The sequence below is a fragment of the Hippoglossus stenolepis genome, chromosome 12, assembly GCF_022539355.2.
Source record: "Hippoglossus stenolepis isolate QCI-W04-F060 chromosome 12, HSTE1.2, whole genome shotgun sequence".
Lineage (NCBI taxonomy): Eukaryota > Metazoa > Chordata > Actinopteri > Pleuronectiformes > Pleuronectidae > Hippoglossus > Hippoglossus stenolepis.
Window position 1 is genome coordinate 4,145,467 of NC_061494.1, and position 17,477 is coordinate 4,162,943.

General features: G+C 39.5%; 2 protein-coding genes across 2 annotated transcripts; one reads left to right on the forward strand and one right to left on the reverse strand.

The window, feature by feature from the left end:
* Positions 1–4,351: 4,351 nt before the first annotated feature.
* haao (3-hydroxyanthranilate 3,4-dioxygenase) lies at positions 4,352–9,683 on the forward strand. Its single transcript, XM_035171749.2, has 10 exons — positions 4,352–4,513; positions 4,716–4,794; positions 5,491–5,574; positions 5,706–5,812; positions 5,901–5,990; positions 6,080–6,123; positions 6,215–6,360; positions 8,659–8,727; positions 8,840–8,922; positions 9,010–9,683. Exons 1-10 carry the CDS (start codon positions 4,425–4,427, stop codon positions 9,080–9,082), a joined length of 864 nt encoding a protein of 287 aa, XP_035027640.1. The 5' UTR covers positions 4,352–4,424; the 3' UTR covers positions 9,083–9,683.
* A 772-nt stretch (positions 9,684–10,455) lies between these two features.
* LOC118118609 (transmembrane protein 229B) lies at positions 10,456–13,149 on the reverse strand. The gene is made up of 2 exons (XM_035171750.2): positions 12,856–13,149; positions 10,456–11,503 (listed from the first exon to the last, which is right to left on the reverse strand). Exons 1-2 carry the CDS (start codon positions 12,905–12,907, stop codon positions 11,019–11,021), a joined length of 537 nt encoding a protein of 178 aa, XP_035027641.1. The 5' UTR covers positions 12,908–13,149; the 3' UTR covers positions 10,456–11,018.
* Between the last annotated feature and the right edge of the window lie 4,328 nt (positions 13,150–17,477).

Here is a 17,477-nt window from a genome sequence, read left to right on the forward strand (position 1 = left end):
TAATAAATGGTTCAACAATACTCTTAAGTGTTAGTAATATATTTATACAAAGATTTTGGATTAGATGTGCCGCAACCATTCCAGAATGTCTAAAGAGTACATTGGAAATGTCTCACTAATGAGTTAAAGTGTTAAAAAGACAATTGTTATGTTTGTCCATCAATAGCTTATAACTGATCCAAACAGCATTAGTTAATTATTTATTACTATTAATAAAGTCATTAAGTGCAGCTGATAATTGCAATAGAAATGGTGCCTTATCAGAAAGTACTTACTCTTACATTAAATAAAATGTCAGCCTTTAGTAAGAAATGTGAATTATATTTAAATATAGAAACACAACAAGCTCTTAACACACATGTTTAAAAAGTCAATCATTGGACGTGGCATGTTTTAAACATGGATTGATGTTTGCATCATTAAATAGAATATTAAAAAACTCAGCCAATTTCTATTGACAATACATGACAACAGTCTGCACGTCCTCCAAAACATTGTTATTGTCTTTGCGACATGAGTAAACTAATCAGTGTGTTGATGTTTCAGCTCTATCAAAATAAACCGGAAATATGATTTAAATTATATATGCACATTTTCCCATCTGTTTTTGCATAGTGTTCATGTAAAGTCAATGTCATCATAGTTAAGTGAGACAAGATTGAACTGTTCCACCTCCAAATCATTGTCTTTTATCTTTTTCAATAACCCTTAACATAATATGATACAAGCATGAAATGACAAGATAAACAGATTCACATCATAACACAATCAACTATCTTTGTCTTTATCTTTATCAAAGATAATGTATCACTGTTATTTTTAAAGAAAATTACTGTAAACAGATTTACAATATCAACTTTTTTTCATGGTAATTTACAATGTATAGTACAGAGTCCATATCAGTTCCTGGCTTCCAAATGCCTTGACTTCTTCGAGGGAGCCTCTTCTTTGTCGTCCTCTTTCCTTTTTCTTCTTCTGGAGGAGTGTGGAGGAGGCCAGAATAGTAAGCTGTCTGAAATGTGGTCCATAAAATATGGAATTTCCTCTTCAGGGGGGAAGGGAAGAGCAGCAGGATGAGGGGAAAATGGTGCTGCGGGGGGGAGAAGAGCACCATGAGGGAAATGATGAGCATGAGTCAAAGGAAAAGGGAAAGGAAGAGTGGAATGAGCAGGATGAGGGAAAGGAAGACGGCCAGGACTGAAAGCAGGAGCAGTGCAAGGTAAAGGCCAGACGGAGCCACCTGAGGAGAGAAAAGAGTAAAATTGTAAAATTTAGCATTTTCAAAAAACACACTTAAAGAAGAGGAATGTCTTTGGCCGTATGATGTCGATTGTAGGTCAACTAACTGCACCAGATGCATCACATGCACTTTGTATCACCTGTAAGCTCAGTGCTGTTCTACATGAGACCCCAGATGAAGGCAGCTGATTTGACAGCACAGTTTTGTATAATGATTTTACTGTTGTGACAGAAATGTGAGACTGAGTTGATGTTAGTGCCTAAGAGAAAGTAGGGGATTGTATTATTAAAATATAAAATATACTGTAAAAGATTGGCCCATGGTACAAAATTCTTCATTTATAAAACATGGGGTGTGATGATATAATCACACAGTCAGCTCTCATATATCTTTTAAAATCAAAGTGTAATCTTTCTACACAAACAGTTAAAGAACATTGAACGCACAGCAGGAGAGAAGGTATAAACAGCGTCTCACTAACCCTGCGTAAAATGATTCATCTTGTCAAGTTATTGAACTGATGTGTTTTCAAGAAGCTGTCACCTCCAACTCTCATTGGTTTACAATACATTGTGTGAATTACTGATGTGACTTAAATGTAAGTACAGGTGAACTTCAATGATAAAGCCAACAGTCGGTGTCAAAGTGCCATAACTGGCTGGTTTATTAAAAGGTTAATTAAAAGTTGCTACAGTGGTGTGGCACACCAACTAGCAGGCTTGTGCACTGGAAGTATGTTATCAGTGAGTAACAAAAACTATACACACGTTAAACCCTTTTCCCAATAGAAAACACCAAACTACTACCAGTGCCACAGCAAACCACAAATGATAATAACCACAAATCAACAGGTGAAGTCCCACTGCACCAGCCGCTCCTGTGACTGGGGGCCAACAACACCTAAAAATGTTAAAACGGTAAATTAACACTATGCTTAATATACTAAAATACAGGAAATAAAACAATATAAAATGAATATAAAAATAAACGGCAACCAGCACTTTGCCAGTAAAATGAACACAGCACATGTTATTTTCAGTCTAACCACCTAACACAGTTTAAAAGTAAAATACATTTTCATACCTCGCCACTGCAACTAATCCTGGACCCTTATGACCCTTTACAAAAGAAACAAATTGTTGGTAGACCCACACTTTGTAATAAAAGCACTATAGTAAAACTCCAACACATTAAATATTTACATCACAAATCCAATACCCCGCATTATCCAACACTCACACATTTCAAATTAAAACACAAAAAGGTTGTGCGGCTCACCAAGAGGACACGTGCACAAGCTTGATCACAGGAGCAGGAATGAATGCTGACACTCATGTGCTCCATCAGCCTCTGACTGAGGTGCTCTCACCTTGATCTGCCAAACCTGCCCGTTTCCTATCTCAGTAACAGGAAATTGTAATCTGATATGAAATACCATGTGAAACAGATCTAGTCAGCTGTTGTATTATAGTTGTGTTGAAATTAAAAAAATGATTGTTGGATGAAAATGTATTTGTAATACACAGCTCCCTCCATGTTTATGTTCATTTTCTCAGATTTAACTAGTGCTAACCACTACTACTAACCAGTAACCAGCAGGAATGTGGGTCATATAATAACAAGTACTTTAAATGACAGAGTTAAACAGACACACATGGAAAAGAGAAATAAATCAGAAATAATGTGGAAGTTTCAACATGTGTTGCATAAACTCACTTATATATCATCAACCCACCATGCTAGAGCCCTGATCCTGTATTTTGAGTATAAATTATTGTTTACAAAATGGAGTGAATCAGTCAGTTTCAGTATTCAGTATTAGATTCCATTCATGGCTCCTCTGAGGATGTGAGGTGCTGAATAAAGGAGACGGCAAATTTCATAGGCAAAATGGAAGTTGTCTTTATGAAGACAATTTTCCCTCTTTTTCGCTCCACCAGCTCCTGAATGTGTTTTTATGTTGACCTGGAGGTTGCTCTTGTCACAGTCACAACAAAATCTACTGAGCATTAAAAAAGTGAACTTCTGACAACTGCTCATTTGATTAATTCATGAATCTAATATATTTCTTTAGGGTTTTAAACTTCTTCTCTCAGTTGAAGGTCACCAAATGAGGAGCCTTTGGGGACTTTTGGGACCTTTGGGGCTCAGAAGGTAGGCGGGTGTCCACTATGAAGGTTGGGGGTTTGCTTCCCGGCTCCTCCATCCTGCCTGCTAAAATGTCCTTGGGTAAGACACTGAACCCCAACTTGCTGCTGTGTGAGAAAGTGTGGCACATAGATACAGTGTTTGATATGTGTGTGAATGGGTGAAGGGCACAACTGTTCTGTACTGTGCTTTAAGTGGTCATCAAGACTAGAGAAGCTGCTCTATGAACACAGACCATTTATTCAGGATTCACTACTTCTACCAAATGTCTCCATGTTAAACAGCTTCACCTGCTGGACAGTTTGAATCATTACACTTGATGTAAAATCTCAGACATATTGTTCAGATCAGTGAACAGTGACTTACTGTATGTGCACTGTCAGAACTCTGCAGAGTTTAGTGCGACAGGCATGACACTGCACATGTGATGCAGGCGTGTGAAATGACACATGAAGGAAACATGTATGTGAACAGTGTTCATTAAAAACAATGAGATATTACTGAGCAAGACTGATATGAATGTATGAAGGGGCAAAGTTTCAGTCTATGCGACATTTGGTTTGGATCTGGTCAGTGTTGTTTTGTCAACAGTGTTTTAAACCAAATATCACATAAAAACTTGGTGTTTTACACCTCTAACTATTCTGTATTCATCTTATTAGTCAGTGTTGAAGCCTTAATATTAGTTTGCTGTTCTTGTCGCACAGGGATCTGCCAGTCAAAATAATGCACTAGCCTTCCCAGGAGAGACTTGCTTTTAATGCACAGTGTCTGTATTTTGCTGGTTTGACTCCATGGGAGGTTGCAATGGATTCCAGTAGATCTGGAGTTAAAACCAGGCCACACATTGTTACTTGTTAAAACAGTGCAAGCAGGCTTTCACCTGTCTGGGAGACAGAGCTCCTCCCCACTTATTCTACAGCCACTTCTGTATTTTGGACTTTCAGTGTCAGTCACGTTGTTTGAACTAGATAGAGGAGTAGAGACAGGCCAGAGACCCTTGACACTACAGCACAAAGCCGATCACTTTAACAAAATGAGTAACAGTCCTCTTCTTGTGAATGTGGAAAACTGGATTGCAGAGAACCAGAATGCTTTTCTCCCGCCAGTGTGCAACAAGCTCATGTGAGTAAATACCTTTAATGTTTTCATAGTAGCCACATGGTTACATGTGTGTGTGAGTTCCTCTTTGCAACAACTTGATAAGTGATGTGATGAGCACTCTGCATTTTATTTGACACAATAAGTGCTGCACTGACAAATCAACGAGTAACTTCCACTGATTATTTGAGGACATGTGAATAAATGATTGTCTTTAATTCCTCAGGCACGTTCGTCAGCTGAATATCATGTTTGTTGGAGGTCCAAACACCAGGAAGGATTATCACATAGAAGAAGGGGAGGAGGTGAGAGGACAGGACTGATATATTCTGTAAGAGGTCTTCATTCCTCTACAGAAAAGTGTGTCTGCAGCAGTGTTGATGCCTCCTGACTTAAACCAAGAAAACTACACTCTGATTTTTCAATGCAAACTCTGAGTTTATCTACTACAAGTACATGATGCAATTAAATGACGGCTACCACACAATGACATTTCATTATGTCATCATTTTGTGTTTAGATTTCTAAAACCAAGTCTTTAATTATAGTTGATATGGTGATTGATTACCAAATTAAAGTTAAGGCATTTATAAGCCTGGGCCTAATGAGTGGGCACGCCTCCCGTTAACTTCCAATCTTTGCGAGCGAGGAGGCAAATAAAACACTTGGTGCCTGTGGCAAAACTGGCTTCGAGGAGTTCAGTGTGACCGAGCCCTGTCTCTGTTTTATATATAATTAGTGAGTACCCATGTGTGAACACTTAGCTACATGCTATGAGAGCAATGTCCTTAATTGACATTATTTAAACAACAATCACATCCGAAGAGTATGTATAGTATATATTAGTTTTTGTTTTTTAAATGCAATAACTTCTTATGGCTTCTCCACATCTTTCCTTGACCTTGTGATGTATTCAACTGGGGTCAAGGAATAGTGGTTAGGGAAGAAGACTTAAATTCAGTGCCATTCTTCTTTTGTCTTTGGCTCCCTGTTTGAAATAGTTGTTCTACCAGCTGAAGGGAGACATGTGTCTGAAAGTGATTGAAAACGGCAAACACAAGGATGTGCACATCAGAGAGGGAGAGGTGAGCTCTAATGTTTCTTTTGGGTTTAGGATTTTATTGTAATAAAAACAAACTTTGGTCACTTTGGTCACTTTTACAAACCAAAATATATGTAATTAAATCACTGTCATTCATTCTTTTCTCATCTGTAGATGTTCCTGCTGCCGGCTCGGATACCCCACTCCCCACAGAGACAGGCCAACACTGTGGGGCTGGTGGTGGAGAGGAGACGACTGCTGACTGAGACTGACTGCCTGAGGTTCTCTTGTCTTCTCTTGTCTTCTTTATCTTGTCCTCCCCTCTCTTCTCATCTCTTCTCCTCTTTGACTGTGTGTTGCTGTTTTCAGGTACTATGTGGACAACACCACTGACATCCTGTTTGAGAAATGGTTCCACTGTCAGGATCTTGGAACCCAACTGGTGCCAATAATCAAAGAGTAAAGACATCCTTCTTTCTTCACACTCACAAACCATCAGATCACTGTGACATGTTTGACTACAGTTGTTGTTAACTTTTTATTTGCAGATTCTTTTTAACAAAGCAGTACAGAACAGGAAAACCTGATCCGGGTGAGTTGAGTTTAAGTTTCTTTGGATTCCTGTTATTTTGAACAAGGTATCGAGATATCTAGTCTGATCCCTGGTGTCGTTTGATGAACAGATGAAGTCTTCAGGCAGCCTCCCTTCCAGATGAACACCATGAACGTGATGTCGCCTTTCTGCTTCAAAGACTGGCTGGACAAGCAGAGGCCGTCGCTGGCCAGTGGCAGGCCCGTCGACATGTTCGGAGCTCAGTTTGAGACAGAGGTAATGTTTTCAACCTCAATTCTTTTTTAGTACCAACACATTTTTAGACCATTTCATTCAGGAAAGGCTTTTGTGTGGCTACTTTTGTTTGGGGAGTGTTTAACATTCAAGATTAGTGAAATGAAAGAAGTGTTTAGTAGAAGATGAATTAATATATATTTGTATTTCTCTCAAAGTAAGATATAAAATGTGTGCAGTAGAAAAATTCATATTGCCAATACTAGCAAAAAATTTAAACAATATATAGACCTAACTGAATCTTAAATAAAACTATGGATTCAACTTTATAATTTTCTCTCAGATTCATATAAGGTCATCATGACCTTTAACGTGTTCCTGAAATATTACATTCACAAGGCAAAACATGTGTTGAGAGGTCAAAGTTACCTTGACTTTTGACCATCAAACTCTTTTCAAGTCATCCAGTGTGAAATGAGCAATTGGGCGGATGTAATAAAAAAAAACCTTTGGAAATTCCTGATATATCACGTTCACAACAACATAAGTCGTGTAACCTTGACCTTTGACCTCCAAAGTCTAATCAGCTCATCTTTGAGTCCAAGTGAGTGGCTGTACTAAATTTTAAGACATTTCTTCATGCTGATTTTAGTAGATTAGGTTCAAGACACACATAAACACATAAACATAATTTGTGAGGCCACTGTGACCTTGAACTTTGACCCTTGGCTACCAAAATGAAACTATAATCCTTTAGTCCAGGAGAATACTTGTGATATATGTGAAAGGATTCCCTACAGGCATTCCGGAGATATTGTGTTCACAAGGCAAAAATGGGCTTTGTGAGGCCACTGCAACCTTGAACTAATCAGTTCATTTTTGAGTCCAAATAATGGTTTGTGGTTTTGTAAAAGAGGGGAGTTGATTTTTTATTCTAACCACATTGTTATTGGATAAAACAGCAGTTCTCCTCTATAACAGCAGTAATAACTCCATAGCAGTATTTGACAGTTGGGCACCAGATTTGGTAAAGGGTTAGGGTTAGGTAAACTTGCCCCTTGTCAGGGCAAGTTTACCTATTTACTACCATGAGCAAAGGGCAAAGGTATTTTAAAAAAACAGCACTAACATTGTGGTCAGTCCAAAGGGCTTGAGCTGTGAGGCTCAGCAGTGGGCCAGCATTAACCCTGTCTCCTGTTATGTTGCGATACGATATAATGGATTGACAAGTCCCTCATTATCCCAAGATCTGTGGCCCAAGCATAACTATATATTTTAACTATATATGCTTTTCAGTAATCCCTCCAGATTTTTGAGGCCCTTTTCATTATCTTACTGTAGTCCTGCAGCATTCAATTTGTGAACGTGAAATACATAACATAATTATTGTTGGCTTACACAATATCAGTGCGCTTACATAATCTCAAACTTCAGCTATGACTTGTTGTATTAAGTACAGTATTTAAAAATAAAATGTGTTGCTCCTTCTCTTTATAGATGACTACTTGTCACTCCCTTTCCTCTGCTAAGAGCCAGTACTGTATAAGTAACCAGTTATTGATGCCTGATTTATACAAGGAAATAAAACTGTGTCTAACTTCAGTAATCTATCATCATACTTGACCTTAAATTTACCCAGAAACACTTCATGTCTTTTGTCAAAAAGCAAAAGACATGTAAAGTCTATCTGGTGTTTACACAGTCTATTTTTTATTCACGTGCCAGTTATTTTATACATACATTTAAGTTGCTATGGTTTTATTGGGAACTTCTACTTACTCTTTGCTGTCAGAATGCACCTTTTTTTCACTTTACTGAAACACTTAAATTAAAGGGTTTGGTTGAAGGGAAACTGAAAGTGAAGTAGAACAGTGGCAGTTTAGGCACTCAACTGCTTGTGGAAATCCCCTATGACTGTAGAGCATAATACATGAACATATGCCACAGAGGGTTTCATTGTAAATATAGAAACATTTAAGAACTTGAAGGGAACTCGGAGAGTGCATACCTGCACCAAGGCTAACACCCTGTCTCACCATGTTAGAGAAAGCGGGAAAGAAATCCTGGATCTGCCCATTTAGCTGGATCTGCTCCAAAATCTTTTGGGTTCGTCCTTGGGTCATTCCCCACCCCGCTACAAAATTTCAAGGAGATTTGATTCAGTATATTTTGCGTAATCCTGCGAACAAACAAATAAACCAACGCTGATGAAAACTTAATCTCCTTGGCGGAGGTAAGGAGACAGAATAGTCAGTGAGATGACAGGAATACATGCAATGTTCTGCGGTGATGACAGTGATGGAGAAAATGCTTTAACTCTCTTATTTATGACCCCAACAGGCGATGGTGTTTGGACCTGGCCTGACAGAGACAACAGTACCACAGAGTAACTTGTGGATTTGGCAGATGGTACGTTTTATAAAAGTTCACTTACTTTGTAAGAGGGATGTATCATTATAAAATCTCATCTTTTTCGAACTTTTTCTTCCCTTCCTTCACCTTCTCTCCGTGTCTCTCTCAGGAAGGATCCTCTAGAGTGACCATGAATGAGCAGGAGCTAACTCTTTCTGCAGGAGACAGTTTACTTATTCCTGAACAGAGCCAGTGAGTCTGCAATTAACAATTAATGACAAACCTAGGGTCCACGTTACTAGATATATGAAAAACTTGAAATGTCTTCTTCTTCTGTAGGTACCAGTGGCAGAGAGATGACGGGACTGTTGCCCTGTTTGTGGTTCAAAACCCTGAGCGGAAGAGACCATGACCTGCCAATTCACAAACACCCATTAAATACACATAAGACTTCCTATGAGGAGAGAAAAACCCTTATTCATTATAAATACATGTGATTGGACAGAAACAACTGGATCTTTCAGTAATGAAGTAATGAAAAGTAGATTGTGTATCTTCATGTAAATCATACATTCATTTGTGTTATATGAACCTTGACCCGTCTGAGTGTTAATGGTCACAAGAAGTTATTGAACCTGAAACGTTGTTGGGTTCAAAGGTTTTAAAACACCTCAGTTGTTGCTTAATACTGTTATATACATCGACATAGTTTATTTTTCTCAATGTACAGAAGCATAGAACAAATAAACAGATTGTGATTTAAATAAAAAACGTGATTAAAAAAAACCCAACACTGTTAAACAAGTTCCCACATGTGTGTTGCACTTGTGGTTTGATTTGCTGTCCCCTTTAGTCCAGTTCTTCCTAAAGCAGCTCCATGAGGTCCATGTCTGGACACTGAGCTGCTGTTCATCATGTGAAGCCTCCATCCGTTTGTCTTCTAACGTTTTCTGTCAGTATGTTGCTGTAGACTGAAGCTCTGACCAACTAGAAATAAACAACACTACTTCTTGTATTGTGCTAATAATGCATCACACAGCTTATTGACACAAGCAGAATTTTTAATTTGCATATACTTTCGAAGCTTGATTTACATCCAATGGTGCAGAAATCTGTAAATGAATCATTTAATTTGATCCTGAAAAGGTCTGTTTTCAGGAAATGTACATCATTTTTCATTCACCTATTTTCTTTAACCATGGGCAGTTTACGGCTGACCTTGGCACCATTACAGTTTTTTAACTGGAGTTTAACTTGATCAGTTAAAATGGGAAAATTATATTTTAAACCTAAGCCTTTTGACCAGTGGTGTGATGTAATTATATTAACTTTTAATGAAATTGTTGTACGTAACTTTATATTGACATCTTTATTGTTCAGAGAAAACAAAGGGAAACCTTTCCAGAGATTTGATATGATGTCATATTCACTGTGGCTGCTTAGACTTTTCTTTCCACTGATAAAAGTGTCCTCCTGGCACTGTGACGTCTCTTTAAAGTGAGATGGCAGAAAAACACTTATTTTAAAGCAATACATTTGACATCTGACATTTTTGGGAAATATACCCATTCACTCCTTTACTAAGATTGTGTATAAAGATAGACGACATGACAGCTCTCTAAAAATGAAGCCAAAGCATATTGATTGCTCCCTAGTGGCTGGCTGCAGTTCAGGTTATAACCCCCCCTGCCCCATGCTAGTGGATGGGACATGGATCAAAATAAAAAGTCAAAGTAAACATCAATACATTTTTTCTCAAAGATGATTTCTGTCATTTTTGTTTTCTTTTTCAGGTAAGTTTGGTTTTATTTATATATTTGATGCTATAAAAATGGGTTGAAAGGCCATGATTGACAACTAAGACTGACTCAAGATCAATCAAGTGTGTGCATCAGTGGGACCTAAAAAGCATGGCTCCATCCCCTGATTACTAATGCACAGGGGATGGAACCATGGCTCCAAATGGTCAAGATGGTGGCGTTCGTATCTGAGATAGTTTGGCTTCAGTTCTAAATAGTGGGAAGAAGTAACCAATGCACACTCACCAGCTAAAGACGATCCAATACAGACCTCCCATAAACCCACAACTTATTGTTTTTGTCCAAGCTAGCTCTTTCGTCCTATTCCTTGTGCTGAACTAAATGAACCATCTACTGGCAATAGCCTCATGTTGAAGACATTTTGGACAGATATGACAGTGGTTCCAGTTTTCATACCCTTCTCTTGGCAAAAAAAACCCCGATTGGGGTTATTTCCTAAATTGTCAAAAAGTCCCTTTGATATCCTAAAACATTGTCCATAAATGTTTTCCTGTCTTTGAAAGGACACTATTCCAGACAGATACCAGTTCAGTCGTGCAGTCTTATCCGCAGAGTGTTCTTGATCACATGCTGCTCTGCTGTAAAAGCTGCCACAGCCCAGGGCAGTGCGTACTCCAGAGTCACCAGTCCTCCCAGGTTGTACCTATAACCTGAGTAGTCCCAGGGACAGGCCCCCAGCAGCCCCAGCCCTGCTCCCCAGCTCAGCTCCCATAAGTAGATGAACAGGGTGTAGGCCATCAGACGCACAGGCAGTGGCTGACGCTGAGCCAGCAGCCGCGCTCTCAGGCCCTCCATGAGGTAGATTGCAATGGCGTACATGGGCAGCGCCCACAGGCTGCTGTGACCTGCCAGCTTCCGGTCTCTGGTGCTGCACCAGTCGCACACGGCAGTGAAGGCCACCTCACATAGGCAGCCGTGCAGTGCATAGACATAGAGACGGACCAGAGCAGAGAGAGGACGACTGGAGCTGCTGCCAAGTTGTTCTGCTGGGGATTCATTTTCAACACTGGCCCCTGTCACATGGAAACAGAAATATTGGTCAGTTTTTACCCACGTGAAGAATTTTACAAGCCACTCCAAAACTGACATCATTTTTTTTATATGTATTTTTAAAGATACTTCCTAGGTTAGGGTGGGAAAAAAAACTGTACAAAACTGTTTCGCTGACAAGTGCTGATAAATCACTAGATTTTTGTCGATATTAATTTGAGATACATTTATACAAATATAATTGTGAGACAGTTTGGATAATGGACGTTATGTGTTTCCCTGAAAATAATTAAAACTTTTAATAATATTTTTTGCATAATAAAAATGTTCTGCTTAGTTTACTGTATACAGCTGATGTATAATTTGTTACAGTTAAAAAAAATGACAGCAATAACTAGAACTTGTTGTGGCCTATATTTTATGTCCTTGTATTGAAGAAAATCCTGTGAGTTAAAGCAACGTGCAGTACAATGCTTTGAAGTTTGGATTTGGAACCACAGGTGAGTTTACACTGGGATTTAGGGTGGATCAAGAAAGGCTGCAACATTTGTAAAACCTTTTTACATAGGTTACAGCATCTATAAGGCAGCACTACCTTTATTCACTTTACCATTACCATCACTTTACCATTATTGTTTTAAGCATATCTTCTCTATCTCTTCTTCTTTTATATCTTTCATCTTTCTTTCTTCTTAATTTCTTCTTTATTAATATATAACTTATCATTATCTAGTATCATATTACATTGCCAATCATAAAATTCTCCCATATAATTAATCTTCTTGCATAGGAAGTGAAAAACAAATGTTCCCAGTGTAACTCATATCTGTTTTAGCATTTGTTTTTCAACATGAGCTTCAATATGAACCAACATATGATATGTTAACACTTTATTACGTACATTTTGACAGGTAATATTATGTATTTTTGAAAGAGTCCATCTTTCCTAGCATACATAGATGTTCTAACTTGTATTATCTTTCCAGTGTGACAGAGTCCTGTTTCTCCACAGGACACATGGCGCAGTGCACATGCATGTGTTCTATTAGCCTGTTAATCCACATTAACAGGCTAATAGCTCGGCTTAGCTCAGTTGAAGGCTAAGAAACTCTTCAACAGGTTTTCACTCTACGCCAGAAAATTGTGCAATTTTTCAAAGCCTATCAACACAGTTACTGTTATCAGTTTATCTCCTCAAAGTAGAACACAGTCAACAACATTTACACAATAGCTGTGAATCCAATTCATCTTTTTGCTCACTACAACTTGACAAACATGCACATTAAGCCTCAAATTGTGTCCTTGGCAGCCATTTATGTAGAATATCAAATTTCATACAACTGAAATAGCAGCAGAAACACGTTATAATTCTCACCTTGGTCGCAGCTACCTTGTGTTCTCCTTGTACTTAGTTTTCTATTCTCCATCCCAGGGCAGCATATGGGTATCTGTGCCTTTGTAATCCCTCTGCTTTCCTAAGTGTGCGTATGTGTACGTGTGAGTGTGAGTGAGTGAGTGAGTGAGTGAGTGAGTGAGTGAGTGAGTGAGTGTGTGTGTGTGTGTGTGTGTGTGTGTGTGTGTGTGTGTGTGTGTGTGTGTGTGTGTGTGTGTGTGTGTGTGTATGTGTGTATGGGCTAAATATTAAGCTGCCCCATGTTATCAGAGTGAGACAGTGATGGCTCTGTCACAGGCTGAAGTTGTGAACTCAGGGAGAGACCCAGGAAGCAAACCTGGACCAGCTAAGAAACATGTGTTTGTGTGCGTGTATGTGAGTGTGCATGCGTGCACTTGTGCGTGTTTGTGCACTACCAATTACATTATTGATCCCACAGTGGCTGCTTGAATGTTATCTTTTGAGCATACAGTAAGTTTGCAAATAAATGCATCGATGTGTGCAGACTTGGCATCGTCTGTATCACAGAAGCTCTTTATAATGCTGTATGTTTCATGTTGTGGGCCGACTGGGGAGTTATCAGTGAACAACAGTTGCTGGGTGTGTCACAGAAGCTGCTCAATAATATACACTGACTAATCTGAATCTTACATTCCAACAGAACGCAATTAAACATGTACAATATATCCAGGTTTTAGCCATACTGGCAGTATCAATGGCTCAATGGAAAGCTGGCAGCCTCTTGGTCAACTACTCAATAGATAACGATGAGGTTTTGTTCAGAAATTCTGGGAAATTAGACGTGGTACCAGCAGAAGTTCATGGAAATTGGACATGGTACTGAGTGCTTGACTTTTCTTTCAGTTCATGCTAAGGCTCACATTTATTTTCAATATCTTTTTAAATGATTGATGCATTCATGTAGCATCTTTTGGAAAATACCCACGCTTCTTCTCAAGCACCTTCATCTGACTATAACTTCAGTTTTTCCAAAATGTATAAATGTTATTATAATAGCATGCTAAGACATTGAATAAGATGGGGATTGTGGTTAACATTGCATGTCATTGCAGTATGAGCTCAAACTTCAGCTGTGTAGCCCCTTACAGCTGCTAGCATGTCTGCAGACCATTAGTATTGTTACAATGTGCTTGTGTTAAACATTTTTCGATGTTGGTAAAGTCCATTTTTAAATAAAAGGGAAAATATCTTTTATTAAACAAGTTTATTATAGCATTTATCTTCATATCTTAATACAGAAATAAGGTGTATACCCTGTATGCACCAACACTAAGCCTTCAGTCTATACTGCATACACACACTGTATAAATATGGACACAGAATTTCATATATGTACAGCATACAGTGTCATAAAGTATCTGTGAGAGCAGATGTCAGTCCTAACATGGTGGCACTTCTGGGTTCTGTGTTTACTTTTTATTAACGCTAATAAAACAGTTAGATTAATGGTGGACCTCTAGATCAGAGTCCAGAGTTTCTAGCAAACACACCTTAAGGGAGGTGAAGGGGCGACTACACTACTGTGTGGGAGTCACTGGCCATAAAGTTATCGAGCTCACAAAGGTTAACCTCCTCACGGTGAACTGGGCGGACTCTATGTGTACGTGCGTTCATTGTTATGTAATGAACGGTTGGCAAAGAAAAGTTTGGTTAGGGAAATGACCCCCATCTATCTGAGAAAACACAGAGGTGCTTCACCTGGTGCTCTCAACAAGCCGGTCACTATCAGTCATGATTCAGTATGGTATGTTGAACTGAATTCACCAAAATTGTATTTCTATTACGTAGTGGAGGGAGAAGATAAGTAAATGACTTGCCCATAAAGTTGGAATAAGTTTGAGGGAGAGATAATTAAAGGCAAGATGATATGATATGATATGATATGATATGATATGATATGATATGATATGATATGATATGATATGATATGAGAGGAGATGGTTTGGGTTTTCAAGTTCCTTTATTGGACCATTGCAGAGAAAACAGAAGTTGCTCTAAACCATCACTCAAAAGCAAAAAAGTAAAACAAATATAAGCAAAACAACAAAACCAATTAATCAGTACATTTCTCTAGTCATAAATGAATGACCAGCTCTCCACCGCCCCCCACTGAACATAAAATAAAATACCCCCAATAGTCCATCTGTGACTAAAGGCCTGTATATTGTCCACCATCTTGTAATATGAGTATTCCACTCTGAGTCGGGCCTTCAACAGTCCCCGATGTTCCTCAAACAGCTATATGTGATGTGATGAGTGATGTCAGCAACACGTTGAGGCTCTGAAAACCTGCCACGCCTGTAAAACGGAGCAGTAGAATGGTGACAAACCAGTGAAACCAACTTGCTCTGCTCATAAAAGAGCTGCTTGTCATATCCCAGTCGCCCAGCTCTTCTCAGCAACAGTCTAGCAGTGTACATGCAGCTGGGACCAAATCCATGGAGAAGTTCCTGTGCAGTCTGGAGTATCAACGACGCAATCTTCGACTGGATGTCGATCAGACCCTGCCCTCCTTCTGCCACTGGAAGGTAGAGAGCTGCAGCCCGGACCCAGTGATGGCCAGACCCCAAAAAAGTCCACAATTGTCTTCTGTATTTTCTGCAACAGGTCTCTTAGTGGTGTCAGAGCAATGAGCTTGTGCCACAGAGTCGAGGCAACCAAGTTATTGGCACCCACAACTCTTCCCCTTTATGACAACTGAGGCGGCAACCATTTCACTTTAGACAACCAAGCACACACCTTCTCCTTAATTCCCTCCCAGGTCTTTTTTCTTAAACTCCTATGAGCATAGAAACACCCCCAACACCCTTAGTCCATGTTTGCCCAACGGAAGATTTTATATCCAATTTACCCTTGTAGAAGAAGCCCTCTGATATAGACACAAGGTATCCTGCAGACGGTCAACATCAGCTTGATCATTGATGTTCACATTGTCAGCATTAGCTGAGGCAACAATGGGACAGCAAAGACTGGAGGACCCGGGTAGTGACAGACTATGGAGCAGCCCGGTCTCCTTTCTTGGGCAGTAGGGCAGTAGGTCCAAGTCATCCGCTTCCTCTGCGCCACCGATCTCTCCAGGTTGAAGAAATAGGAGCTGGGAGCATCCATGTCCCTGACTGGAGGAAATAAGTCCTGATCAGAGTTCCCTTAACCCATTCCTGCAGAAAGGAACTTAGCTCCAACCTCCTCCTGCAACAGTTGGGCGACATTGGGATCCAAGCCACCAAGAGATGACTTCTCAATACTTCTTATAGTGGCCTTACGCTCTTTGACAGCAGCCTTAATGATATTGATGGAGTTTGAGGTAGAGACGTGGATTTGCAACTTTCCAACCTCCCACCACTGCCTAATGGAGCTAAAATAGGATGTTTTAATTTTTCCATAACTCCCAGAAACACTCTGACAAAAGTTGCTGTCCTGTTAAAGCTTATTGTTAAAATACCACTAGGACCCTTTCCCCTGAAATAATCAAGCGTGCGCTGAGAAGGTAGTGATCTGTAAAACCAATCAGGCTTATTGTACTGTGTGCTAGTGTGGAACTGAGATTCTGGGAAATGTAGATTCTGTCTAGTCTGGCTCCGCTCACCGATCACTGCTCTTCCTAACCCACGTGTATTGTGTTGTATGTGGTTGTTTAGTCCTCCATGTGTCCAAAGGGTCCAGGTGTGAATCCAGAGTGCAGTTGAAATCCCCCCCCAAGGATGAGCTGATCCAATGGTAATTCTGTAGTTCATTTAATTAGCCTGATGAAAAATGCCACTTTCTGCCAATTTATTTGATCATATATGTTAATAAAGCATAACTCTCTATTTCCGCTCTAATAACCAGTAGCCAACATTTGACCGCCCCTGTGACTATCAGAAAAGTTGCATTAGCTGTTGTTCTAAAGAGGACTGCAACCCCTGCTCTAAAACTGGTGCCATGGCTCAGACGAGCTAAATCCTGATCTAAAGACACAATTCCACAATGAAAATTATAGTGTTTACATTTATCAATAACATCCCGAATAAGAAAAACATTGTCCATAATTGTCCGATCTGGTAAGCAGTTAGCCTGATCTCTGGGAACAATTATCTCCAGAATGTTTTTAAGTCTATTTGCCAAGGCTTTGGAAAGCACCAAATAGTCAGTAAATAGGAGAGCCTCCAGTTTTTAAGTAAGGCCAAATCTTATTTCTTCTACAGCTGGGAAATGACAGCTCACTGAGAGTAAACAGGGAGGGATCCTGTTTCTAAGGTACTCCAATAAGACACCATGCAAGTCAGGGCCAATGATGTTCCAAAACCTCTTTAGGAAATCACTGGAGAGACCATCGATTCCTGGTGCTCGTCCTGATTCCATCTGGTAAACAGCATCCATCAACCCTCACATTTCAGCTTTTTTTCCTGCAGCAGATGGATTTGTGCCTTGCCTAACTCCCACCAGAGCTCTAAAGAACTGAAATCAGTTTTTCTTTTTCTTTTTTTGATGTAGTGTCCTGCAACAGTTTGTTGTTGAAACACCAGTAGGACTTAACCCTTTCTCCTGGTGAAATTACTAAATCTATGCTAACCAGATGGTGATCGGTAAAACCAACAGGGCTT

Coding starts and splice junctions, on each gene's coding strand:
- LOC118118609 (XM_035171750.2), bottom strand. CDS start 12,907: ATGGAGAATAGAAAACTAAGTACAAGGAGAACACAAGGTAGCTGCGAC. Junction 11,504..12,855: donor ACAAGGTAGCTGCGACCAAG/GTGAGAATTATA, acceptor TCCATGTGACAG/GGGCCAGTGTTGAAAATGAA.
- haao (XM_035171749.2), top strand. CDS start 4,425: ATGAGTAACAGTCCTCTTCTTGTGAATGTGGAAAACTGGATTGCAGAG. Junction 5,813..5,900: donor ACTGAGACTGACTGCCTGAG/GTTCTCTTGTCT, acceptor TGCTGTTTTCAG/GTACTATGTGGACAACACCA. Junction 8,923..9,009: donor CTTATTCCTGAACAGAGCCA/GTGAGTCTGCAA, acceptor CTTCTTCTGTAG/GTACCAGTGGCAGAGAGATG.